A 12,200-nucleotide genomic window follows, 5' to 3' on the forward strand; every position below is an offset into this window, starting at 1 on the left:
AATTCACTGAGCACACTCTTCATTCAGCAAGTATTGATGGAGCACCTGCTGTGTGCCAGGCCCTGTGCCAGTACTAAGGGTACAAAGGTGAACCAAATAGCTACAGACTCTGCCCTCCAGAACTTACAAATGACACAATATAGACTACAGAAGACCACCCTATGTCTTGAGGGCCCTGAGTCTGTCACCCCCTAAGTCCCCTTTCTCTTCCCTTGGGTAGCAATATTCCTGAATGCGCAAAGATTCAGGGGCTACCAGCTTTCCCAGGCCTGACCTGTTATGATGCATGTTAGCCACCAGAGGGCACCCGAAGAATTCAGACCAGAACTATGCACCATCTCTTAGCCCCAGTCATGGCTAGAAATTTCGCTGGTGGTTTTCAAACCTGCCCTTCACCACCCTAAGTCTAATTGTCCAAGTCATCCTGAGTGGTCAGTTGAAAGGCCAACCTTTGGTTTTCCAGGCAACATTTCCCAACAATAACAATGACTACATCATCTACCTATCATGTGCCAGGCCCTGTGTTCATGGCTTTCTGATCATTGTTAATCCTCCCAGCAACATACTAAGTTACTTGATCCTCCCGACCCACTTTATTGTTGAGAAAACAGCGGCACAGAAGAGTTAAATGACTTGCCCCAAAATAGAGAGAGAGAAAAAGATTTGAACCTGTATCAAAAAGCCTGGATTGCTTTTATTGCCTCAAGCTGCTACCCATCCATTCTCCTGGACCACACTGAGGCTTAGCCTTGCCCCCATTCAGGACAACACTCCACAGTGCCACTGGGACGGTTGGTCAGGCTGCCAGCCTGAAGGTCGTGCCTCCTGGGGTGGCATGAAGGTAGCTCCTGCCTCACCTCTCTGCTGATGTCCAAATCATAGTCTTGCGGCTCCAGGTCCAACTCGGTGACGGGCATGGCCTGCACTTTCAACCAGCCATTCTCCTCCTTGTCCTTTCTTTCCCCTTGCATGGCCCGTTCCAGCAACTGTAGGTCAAAGTCCTGCTCGCGTTTCCACTGGCAACAGAACAACAGGGTTAAGAGCAGTCACTTCCTGACTGCTGAAAGAGCCACACCAGGTCCCTTTGGGACAGTCCTCGCAGGTCCTGAGAAGGCAGGTCTGGACCTCAACCTCCTTGCCTCTAAAACAAGACAGTTTCGTGACGGACGGTCCCTCCTGTGAGCTGTAACTCCTTGTTTAACAGAGGAGGCCTCCATCCCCTTCATATGGTCTGTTTCCGGACCACTGCTTTCTCTCTGACCTGGCCCCCGAGGGTTCAAATATGCAACCCCAGGGCAAAGGTCTAAGACCCAGGGCATACGGTTCACAATGGTTCCCAAGGATGTAGAAGGCTCTTCCGGTCTGAGAGAGTGAACCCAAAACAGAATCTAGGGCAGCGCTCCCAAGAAGGGAATCACCCCTTCTGCTGCCCCACAGCTCGGGGAAGGCTTTCTAGTTCAGGAGCCACATGGCCCAGGCTGAGAAATAATGGAGAAAACAAGTCCTCAGAGGCCCTGTTAAGCAAGTGGAATAACCAAGAGCCCCTCATTAGCAGATACAGGACACAGTTAGGGTGATGTGTATACCCGCAGCAGGGCTGGGGACGGTGAAGTGGGAACACTGTGGGGCTAGTGAGGCAGATAAGGTGCTGTGTAAGACAGCATCTATTTGGGGTAGATATTTTCCTTTAATTAAAAATAAATTTAAAAAATTTAAAATTGAGATGATAAATCAAATACAACTTTCCCAGGATTATTTGGCAGAACTGACTTTGTAATAAGCATCTCTTTACAAGAGGAAAAATCTAACCCAACCACTTTAAGGCTCAAGCACGAGGGTCTTGCTTCCCAGAGGCCTTCCTATCCACCTGTGGCCTGCATCCTCAGAGGCCTTCGACATGGAATAGGTTGGAGAAAGATAGGGAACAGGCTCAAAGCCTCTCTTTTTCTGAGCAGAAGCAAAGCATATGCACAGGGGGGGATGATTATCCATCCCAGGTAGCTGCCTCTTTCCCACTTCATTCACCTCATGGAGCCCCAAACAGTCACAGTTGTCTTTGAGGATCCCTCAAAACCCCATAAACCCTAAGCCCATAGCCATAACAGACATTTCACCCATTCATGCACAAGCTCTCAGTACCAACTCCAGACCAATGTAATTGCTCTTAGCTGATGATTTCCAATTACAGTTTGAAAGGATTAGGCAAATGAAGTTCCAGAGATAAAAATTAATTTAATGATTCACAAAGAAAACAAACATTTTCTTACATGCTCACAAGTGCCCCAAATAGAGACAAGGGCTCGTTTTAGCCCAGCCTGATCGTTTACACAAACAGCAAAGGATCACTAGACTTTATGATGTATCCTGGGGAAGAACCACGCCAATCCATTCTGATCAAGCAACACATTTATTGGCGTTGATGCAGAGACTTACACCAGTCTGTTTTTAAAGAGAAAAATTACAAGGTATAGAAATTATAATTTTTAGATAATCTTTCTACTTTTGAGACATCAAGTTGTAAAAGGTCAGTGTTACCCCATATGACATTTTCTTATAAAGTTTAAAAGTTACCAGGTTTGCAGCTTTAAGGGTATAAGTGTCTTGGGTCTTACCCCTTTGGTGTCTGAGCTAACAGCTGCAGAGAACCCCTCTGAATACAGAACATAGCATATTTTGCTTTCCATTCAAGTTATTAAGTACCAGAAACACAAAAGTTTTCCATAAGAAATTGTGCAATGGGACCACAGGAATTGGAACTGAACCACCTCAGACTTGGTAAAACTTATTCAAATGTACAGTCTCCAAAGTCCACGTCTACTGTCCAGGTGCAAAGGATGGACTCAGATAAATTCTTAATGCCCAAACCTCTGCCAACGACCATGGTCCTCAGGCAGCGGGTCGGCTCAGCTTTGCCAGGCGGTGATCGGGACAAGTGAATTTTAAGTCAGTAGGCCTGCATGGATGGGGGCAGCGGAAAGGTGAGTCACATCTGGGGGTGCTTACTAAGCTATTAAGACAAGAGCGGCTATTACAAGCCTGGTAACAAAGAGCACAGGCCAGTTAGAGAATGTTCAATGCAAATTAGAAGCTTCTGTAAACACAATCAGGCAGGATTAGAGGGGCAATGAGCAACAACACTAAAAGCAAGAGAGCTTGTGCAATGAATTAGGGAAAGAACAGTTAGGCTAGAGAGCTAGGGAAACGTGAGATTTCAAACAACAGGGAAAAGTCAAACGGAATGTTTCCAAAAGGGACCTAAGGTGACTGTGGGCAGGGCACAGTGCTGGGCAGCGCCACCAGAGGGAAGCACAGATTCCCCAGCTCTCTGGGGGCACCATGAGGCCTCTTAGCACCACAAGCTGTGGGAGACCACCAGCCCTCAGGGTTGTGGGACACCAGTCATGCCCAGTAACCCCCACAGGGCATTGGCTTGGAGGTTTGGAAGGCTGGTTGGTTTGCTTACGTTCCACCTTATCAAATCATATCACCATCCTCCTCCTCCACTCCTCAAACTCTATATTCCCAGGTCCTTGATTCAGCTGAGATTTTGAATGCCTGCAAAGGCCCCTCTCAAACTCAGCTCGGAAGACTGGCTTTGGATACTTTCTTGGGCTTCTCGACTCCTGCTGTGACATCCTCTCTCCTGCTCTGTCTGGGTCACTCTCTGACCAGGTCACATACACAGCCCAGGCCATGGGCAAACAGCCCCATGGGATGTGCTCTGAACCACTAGGTCAACAGCCCACTCTCCCAGGGAGTGGGACATGCTTCTGTCTGGGGGAATCGGGGAAGCCCTGCTCAGCTTGAGGGGAAGCTCTGTTCCTTCTCCCAGCCCCGCCTGCCTGGACCCTAACATACTGAGCCAAGATCTCCAGGGAGAGGTTGGCTGAGGTAGCGGGACGAAGGGAGGCCCATCCTCTCTCCTTGGCTGAGAGTCTTCTTGCGCTCACGGACCAGGGCCTTCTGGTGCCGCTTCATGCGCTCGAGCTGCTCCTCCGCGCTCATCTTGCCCCGCTGGTGGTCCCCTGAGTACAGGCGCTCCAAGGCACTCTTGGGTCTCTGCCGAGGGGGGAGGGCAAGTTACAGATAGAGCAGCTGGGCTGGGAACACAGAGGGCAGCCACCCTGCTGGTCTCATTCCCGTTCCCCTCGCCATACACGCCCACCCCCACATACACATCCCCACACACACTCTAGCTGAGCCCCTCTTGCCATCAAGAACCACTTCTTCTAAGCACGCTCATGGACATGATGCACACAGCCCACACTGGGCTGCACCCCACCCTCTGGGAAGCACCCTATCCTGCAGATGCAGTCACTGAGGTCTAGGCCTGTTCAGTCAGGCTCACATGCAGCATGTGATGGGCCATGACCCAAGGTACAGACTTCTGGCGCTCCCTCCCATGACCCTGACAGGCTGGAGAGAAAGGTGGGTGATCCCTGGGAAATGCAGAGGGAAGTCTGATGCTGCTCCAAGCAGGCCCTGCCCTTTTTGGTGGGCAGTGTGGAAGGCATCACTGAGCACATGGTGGCAGGGGGACCCCTGAGCTCACAGGTTCACCAATCACCGTCCACCTCAGAGCCCCTTCCCTCCGCACATGAGGCAGCAACAGGGAACTAAAAAACTTCTCAAGGCCACTCACAGGGAAGGTCATCTTGATGCTTTCGGCATTTAGACCCCTACGCAGCGTAACATAGGGAGCAATGCTGGATGACTGCTGGAGACTTGATGTGGATCCTGAGAGCCCTTAGGAAAAACAGAAATGTGAGTGTGTTCATGGTAGGGTGGACAGGCTTTGGCCCTTCCTAATAACCTCCCATTCCCATGAGGGTGATCAAGAGCTCCCAGCCAATGACCCACTCTTCTGTCTCCTCTTCCTTCCCAGGGACTGGAAGAGTAAGGCTGTCAGGGTGCAGGATGGGGGGACTAGCCCAGGAGTGCCAACTGCCCCCAAGGGGGACGGCATCCCAATAGACCAATGGGCTACACTAAGCTTCCCTCACATGCAGAAGACCTGGGCTGCTTGGCAGGTAGAAAGGAAGAAGGGGTAGGAATGCCTTTCATCCCTCTTCTTTCTGATGAACTCTTAAATATACGCTTCACAACCTAACTCAAATATTCCACCTTGGTGAAGCCTTTCAGATGCCCCAGGCAGAATTAGTTATCCCCTATAACCCACATCATATTCATTGAATACTGCAGTGACCACAGTGTCAACATACCTGTTGCCCTAACTAGATTATAAATTCTACAACTCTTGGTTGACTGACTAAAAGAATGAATAAATGAATGAAGAGAAAGAAGGTATCAAGCATTTACTGAGCACTTACTATGTAACAGGCAGGCACTGTGCTAGGTATTTTTTATAGACTTTGTCACAATAGCCCTACAAAGTAGGCATTACCTGATCACTGTAAAGATGTGTAATCTAAGGGTCAGAGAAGTTAAGGAACTTGTCTGATGTCACACAGCTAAGAGCACTGTTGATCATGCGTTTACCATGTTCTGGGTCCTATGGTTTAGAAGCATTATCTCACCCTGGTTGGCCTGACCCCAAAGCCTGTGCCTCTCCACCAGCAGTGATTCTTACTGGGGTGGTACCTAAACATCTGGAAATGGACATCACACTGACTGAGGACACCACTGGCATTTAATACATGAGAAAAACGAATGATACATGGCCTGCAATGCCCAAAGAATCCAGGACGACCAAGAATGGTCCTGCCCCAAATGCCACTACCACCTCTAGTGATAAACACTGCTTGGCCGTAGAGAACGAAGGGAAAAGGGCCGCAGGGCATAGTGCCAAGTGCTGCTGTCGCCCCAACTCAGCAAAACTTAAGAGTCCACACCCTCCCAGGGGCCAGCTCAGGCCACAGGCCACTAAGACAATGTGGTAGGCTAGAAGTCACATATCTTGCAGGTGTCATAACCACTTCTGTGTGCCCTTCTGCTTCCTGGGCAGGCTAACAAGAGAAGAGCGCTTGATCTTCCACCTCTAAGAGCACACAGGAAGATTAAGAGAGAAGAGGTGAGGGAGAGCTGCCGGCCTGCTCAGGGGTCCCACGAGACCCAGGTGCAGACAGGTCAGGAGGCCTCCCCTTTAGGGAATTTCTGAGGACGAGCATCTGGCTCCTTGGAAAATCAGAGATGAGCAGGGCCTAAGTTTGTTCCTATCCCCATCTCGAAGGGTCAGGGAAGGGCAATGAGAATGAGGCCCAATTGAAGAGAGAGTGTTTATTTAAAGTAAGGTCTCACTGAGTCTTAGGATGACACAGAAGAGGGAAGAAATCCTCAGGAAGGTCCAGGATGGCCAAGCTGATGGCAGCCACCCAACATCCCGGCCCACAGGGGACAGTGGCTAGCAGCATGGACTCTGGAGCCAGAACACTGAGACTATATTCTGGCTCCATCACTTATCAAATTTACTTTCTCTGAGCCTTAGTTTCCTTATTTCTAAAATGAAATACTAACAATACTTCCCTCACAGGATTGCTGTGAGCATTAAGGTCACACAGTGCCTGGCTCTATAGTAACTGCTATTATTACCGTTTCTAGGATAGATATAAAACAAGAGGTAGAGAATCAGGATGTGGGCTAAAGGAAGCAGCAGCAGCTCAGGGCCTCCTGACAGCTGCTGCCCGAATCTAGCCCCAAAGCTGCAAGCAGAAGAGTATGAGGTACCAGTGAGGGATGGCAGGGGTTCCTGTAAAGACTCCATGGAGGGTCTTGCCTTACCTCTACCTGGCAGCGTCTGGTACCTGCTCTGAGGGCCCACAAGTCCAAGGGAGGGCTGGGCCGTGTCCCCGCTGAGGGTCGCCAGCTCAGGCTCACTAACGTACGATCGGAGTTCCACCTGTGGGACAGTCCGAGGCTGTCACACCTGCCCAGGGCAAGTATGACACAGGCCCCACATCACCTTTCCTCCTGCTACACACAGTGGGGCAACCCCAAGGACCCTCCCTGCTCACCTTTGAGTCCCCGTTCACACACTGGCCGAGCTCCCGGTCTCGCTTCCTTTCGTCCGACTGTCTCTTGAGGCCCCTTACAGAAGTGTGCCGGATGATGGTGGCCTCCCTTGGCAGAGGCGGCACAGCCGGGGGCTGGTCCTCTGGGCTGTAGAGTTCGGGTAGAGGGGGCCTGGGAGGTGCCTCGTCTTCCTGCTCAGAAAAAGAACCAGAACCAGTGTCTGATGAGGGGGGGGGGGGCGCTGTTGACAGTGTCACCGCCACAGTGGTGGCCCAAAGGACCATATCAGGCCACCTCGGAGGCACAGAGCATGACCACTCGGCCAAGGGGCATTATCATTTCTCCTGGTTGAAATGTGAAGGGGAGGGATGTCTCTGCCCCATCCCCATGGTTCCCTGTGATTCACATATTTTCTACTTTTCAGCGTTACCTGTATGTATTGTGTCCCCAATTCCAGAACTCAGGTCTCCTGGGGCCAGTGCTCTTGGCCCCGTGTCAAACTGCTTACTCCACTGGTAACTCTGTGCTTCCTTCTAAGTTTGTGGCAGCACTCCCACTAGAGAACAAACATCTTGCCTACTCCACAGTGCTAGACTGAGCAGGCTCCTTGTGCCTGCACAAACTCTGGATTCTTCAGCAGGTTGGGGATCTGAGCAAGGACAGAGTCTGTGTCCTCCTGCCCTTTCTATCAAAATGTGCACAGTTGCAAAGTATTTGATTCTTCATGACTCATTGATTGAAAAGCTTGTGGGATGAGTGACTCACTGTCTACACAGCAGCCTACTCCCTGGGCTGGAATGAATATAACTATTTTCCTTGAAACCCCCATCTACAATGCTTTCCGAGGGCTGTGGGTTCCTCCACATATCAACATACTGGCCCCTGACTGCCATGAACACCCACTCCTACAGACTACAGTGACCGTGGCACCCTTCCTCCTCCTGAACTCCCCCTTTCTTAGTCTAATTTCGCTTTGTTTTTCAAAATATTGCAGCACTTAAGAAAGGATGCTCCAAGCGTGCTTTGTGAAGATTTATCCCCATTCTTTTAAAGCAACACATTCCATTAATGTGTGTAAGTTAAGCTGCCTGCCCAAGATACCCAGAGGTCCTCCAAGATCAGTGGTTTCCAATCCTGGTAAGACCACAGAGCCACCAATTTCTAAAACCTCCCTAGAAAGAGAAATATAAAACTCTTTTTGCCTTTGGTTAACAAGAACAGGATATCTGGAGAATGAAGGTGGGAGGAAGACCTTTTATTATTTTGTATATCTTCTGTTTTTGTACCCTTTGAGAATATTATTTACTTTTTAAAAATGACATTAAATTCAAGAAAACAAGCCTAATAAAAATGAAAGAACCATAGCTACCTGTAACAATGTAGATGGATCTCACAAATAAATACTGAAGAAAAGATGTCAGATGCAAAAGAATAGATAAAACATTATATACAGGCAAAATTAAATGAAAGCGTTTACGGATGCAAACATAGGCAGTAAAACCATAAGGAAAAGCAAGGAAACTATTACCCAAAAAGTCAAGGTAGTGGCTACCACCGGAGGAAAGGGAATGGCATAGACAGGGAAGGGACCCACAGGCCTGAGAGCTGCTGGCAAAGTTCTATTTCTTGGTCTGGGTAGTGGTATAACATGTTAGTCCCTTTGTAATTACTTGTTAAATTATAAACTCATATTTTACATAATAATTCAGGATGGATATTATTGTTTCACAAATATAAATGTAAAAAACAAGCAAACAGGCGACATGGATGAGCCTCAAAAACATCATGCTAGGTGAAATGAGCCAGACAGAAAGGAACAAATAGTGTATGATTCGAATTATGTAAAATGCCTAGGATGGGTGAATTCATGGACATAGAAAGCAGATTTAGTGGTTACCAGGGGCTGAAGGAAGGGAGAATGAGGATTTGTTGATAATGGGTACAAAGTTTATGTCTGGAGTGATGGAAGGGTTTGCCTTCAAGACCAGGCCATCCTTGGCTGAAGAACACAGGGTTTGGAGAGAGGGGCTGGTCCAAGTGGCAGGGACGCTATAGTAGATGGGACCTTGGAATGGGGGCCTCCAGGTATTTGCCAACAAAGGCTTAGAGAAGCCTTGCTTAGGGCTGGTGATGGCTGCACAACACTGGGAATGTGATTAATGCCACTGAATTGTGTATTTAAAAATGGTTAAAGTAGCAAATTTTGTGTTATATATACTTTACCACAAAAACAAGCAAACAACAAAACTGGTAAAATTGGTAAGCACACATACTTTACTGGAACGACAGGAAAGAAGGCCCCCTGGGGACCCTGATGCTCAACCAAGTTGGAAAAACCCTGCCATAGAGCGACAGAAGACCAAGCTGTGAGGAGGAACCTTTGTGGTCATTGATTCCAAGTTGCTTGTTCTCCACAAGAGAAAACTGAGGAGGCTCAGAAAGGGGATGGACTTGCCCGAGAACACAGTGAGAGAACAGGACTGGAATCCAGGCATTCCAGCTCCCCGGCTAGCACCTTTTCTATCTGTTCCTCGCCTAGCCAGCAAGCATCCCGCCTTATGTAATCAGCCACCTGACTCCAACATTCATGCTGTTTGTTTTATTTTCTACCTCCTGTCCTATGGCTGGGGCTCCAGTCTGCCTCCTAGATCTGGGGTTGGAAAGGACATCTCAAGATGAAGAAATTGACAGTGACGCTCTGGCTGGGTCATGGAGCACACCCAGGGTCCTGACAAGTGTCTGGCAGTTCTGGGCCTTGCTGGAAGCAGGTGGATGGTGATGGCCCCAGTACAGGAACTCATGTGGTTTACCCAGCTCTGTGCACTGACCCCATAAGAGGTCCTAGGCACACCATTTGGGTAGCCTTAAGCAAGGCTTCTCCAAGTCTTTGTTGGCAAAAACCTGGAGGCCTCCATTCCAAGGCCCCATCTGCTATAGCTTCCCTGCCACTGGGACCATCACCCTTCCCCAAACCCTGTGTTTTTCAGCCAAGGATGAACTGGTCCTAAAGGCAAGAGCTCTCACTTTATCAACCAACCAAATCTTCTACTTCCTTTAAATCTCCTGTGTTCCCAGACTCTGCCCAGGGCTTGACTCATCTCTATGCCAGGCAAGTCAAGGCATTTGCCCAGTCAACACTATAGGCCACAGACCTGACCAGAGGACCTGAATGGCCAATTAGGTGACAGATGGCACGGAATAAACAGCATGGTCAGGAGGCGTGAGTTGGCTACACTAACAGGGAGACCTTAAGCAAATTTCAATATATTTGGGCCTTAGTTTTCTTATCTGTAAGATGGGGATACTGTTCTTCCTATCTGTACTCTATGAGGTTATTGTGATGATCATGTGCATCCTTACAAGGGCACAGTGCTCAACTACAGATGAAGATAAGGATGGTCTTGGGTTGGGATGAGCTTATCACCCACAGGCTTGTATAACTGCAGGGAAAGCCCTCTACAGGTTTGCACAGAGCCCTGCATAGGAGCAGCCCCACCAACAACCACACACTTCTCTTCATGGTGTAGATCACAAATTCCACTCTTATTTAGCACAATCACTTCCTCTTGTTGGCCTCACTCTTCCCAACTACATAATGGGAGGGTTGGGCTAGGTCATCTCTTCCAACTCGAGAGTCAGAGGCAGATGGCAGGGTAAATACTACTCATTAACTCCTCAGGGCTCAGGACTCCCTTAGGACTCTGCCTGGTTCTATTTCCCTGAGAGTTTCTTTCCCAAGAGAAGGTGATCTTAGAACTGAAAGAGACAAGCATCTGCCAGAGAGAAGCTGCTCAGCTCCCGGACTTCAAAACTTACAACTTTGGGCTTCGTCTTGGTTGGTGACTGAAGGGGGGACATCACTTTCCTCAGCTGGGGTGGGTGAGGTCGGTATGGCATGTAGGTTTGCAGCTGGGGGAAGAGTCGAACCTCCAGGGGGGTCCGCACAGGGCTGGTCGGAGGGCTGGACTGCAGGGACGGCTTGCTCTCAGAAGGTGAGAGTGAAGGCACAGGCGGGTGAGGAAATAAAGGCACTGTTTTTCTCTCTAAGGGACACGAAAGGCAAAAAAGCATAAGATGGAACAAAGACCTTTTTCCATGGAGGACAAGTGGAGTGACTTAGTACCAGACAGACTCAATTTCCCAAAGCCAACCCCCCTCAAGGGCTATCCTATCCACCCGAGTCCTGGCCCCCAACCCACCCCTCCTTCCACCAAAGGCACAGCAGCCACACCCAGGCAGATGGGCCACTCACCCGGATTTTTGACCGATTCCACCAGGATTCTGAAGTTCTCTTTATTTGCACTCAGGCCTGCAATGACATCTTCAATCCTCCACAGATCCTTCTGTATCTGTGATTTCTCCTGAGCAAGAAGAGATGGTGGTTCATTTCCTTCTTAGCTCCTTACCAGAAGTTTCTTCTTAGGACTTAGCCTGCTATTTCAGACACAGCCCCTCACCCTGGGAGCAGGGGCAGTATCCCCTCTGGAACTCTGTCAGGGCTAGGCTTCCTGGGAGAAGCACAGACATGGAACAGTCCAAGGTCCACAGAGAAATTTTTGAGTAGCTTTTACCAGTCCAGTTTGTCTATTTCTACCTAATTAAAAAATTGACTGCTTATGCAACTATGGCAGAGGGGAAGGAAAGGCAAGGACTAGAGGATAGACCATCCCCAGAATATAAAGACAGAGCTTAAAAAAAAGAGAGCTGAATCCTGGGATTTGAGGTTTTGTTAAAAGTACAATGATCAATGGAATATTATTTAGCAGTAAAAATGGACAATGTCCTGATACATGCTACAACATAGATGAACCCTGAAAACATTGTTAAGTGAACAAAGCCAATCATAAAAGGACATATATTGTATGATTTCATTTATATGAAATGTCCAGAAAAGGCAACTCCATAGAGACAGGAAGTATATTAGAGGTTGCCTAGGGCTAGGGGGTGGGGAGTTGGCAGGAGTTAATGGGGAATGACTGTTAATGGGTATAGGATTTACTTTTGAGGTGATGAAAATGTTATAAAAATTGGTGGTGATGGTATGAGACCTCTATTGTAAAAACCCATGAAAGAGTTCACACGCAAAATGTAACCATCTTTGTTGGTTACCAGGGATGGGAGGGGTGGGGGGGGGATGATAAGTGGTATCTTGGGTGAAGGGTGAGACAGTACACAATACAGGGGAAACTGGCACAACCTGTACAAGGAAAGGTCATGGAAGCCCCATAGAC

The 12,200-nt window shown here is 48.7% G+C and overlaps 1 protein-coding gene across 2 annotated transcripts in view; it reads right to left on the reverse strand.

Annotated features, from left to right (window-relative positions):
• Window positions 1-12,200, reverse strand: part of PLEKHA7 (pleckstrin homology domain containing A7) — a 229,665-nt gene that overhangs the window by 7,113 nt on the left and 210,352 nt on the right. Inside the window, exons 18-24 of one of the 2 annotated variants that reach the window (XM_004369678.2) lie at window positions 11,222-11,330; window positions 10,786-11,012; window positions 6,972-7,160; window positions 6,739-6,856; window positions 4,643-4,746; window positions 3,859-4,059; window positions 858-1,016 (exon numbers count right to left, since the gene is read on the reverse strand). In XM_004369678.2, coding sequence (XP_004369735.2) covers window positions 858-1,016; window positions 3,859-4,059; window positions 4,643-4,746; window positions 6,739-6,856; window positions 6,972-7,160; window positions 10,786-11,012; window positions 11,222-11,330 — 1,107 coding nt within the window. Of the gene's footprint in view, window positions 1-857; window positions 1,017-2,393; window positions 4,060-4,642; window positions 4,747-6,738; window positions 6,857-6,971; window positions 7,164-10,785; window positions 11,013-11,221; window positions 11,331-12,200 lie in introns of those variants that run through there. The other variant, XM_023737555.1, reaches the window with a different exon arrangement.

This window comes from Trichechus manatus, unplaced genomic scaffold (genome assembly GCF_000243295.1).
Source record: "Trichechus manatus latirostris isolate Lorelei unplaced genomic scaffold, TriManLat1.0 scaffold00006, whole genome shotgun sequence".
Classification (NCBI taxonomy): domain Eukaryota; kingdom Metazoa; phylum Chordata; class Mammalia; order Sirenia; family Trichechidae; genus Trichechus; species Trichechus manatus.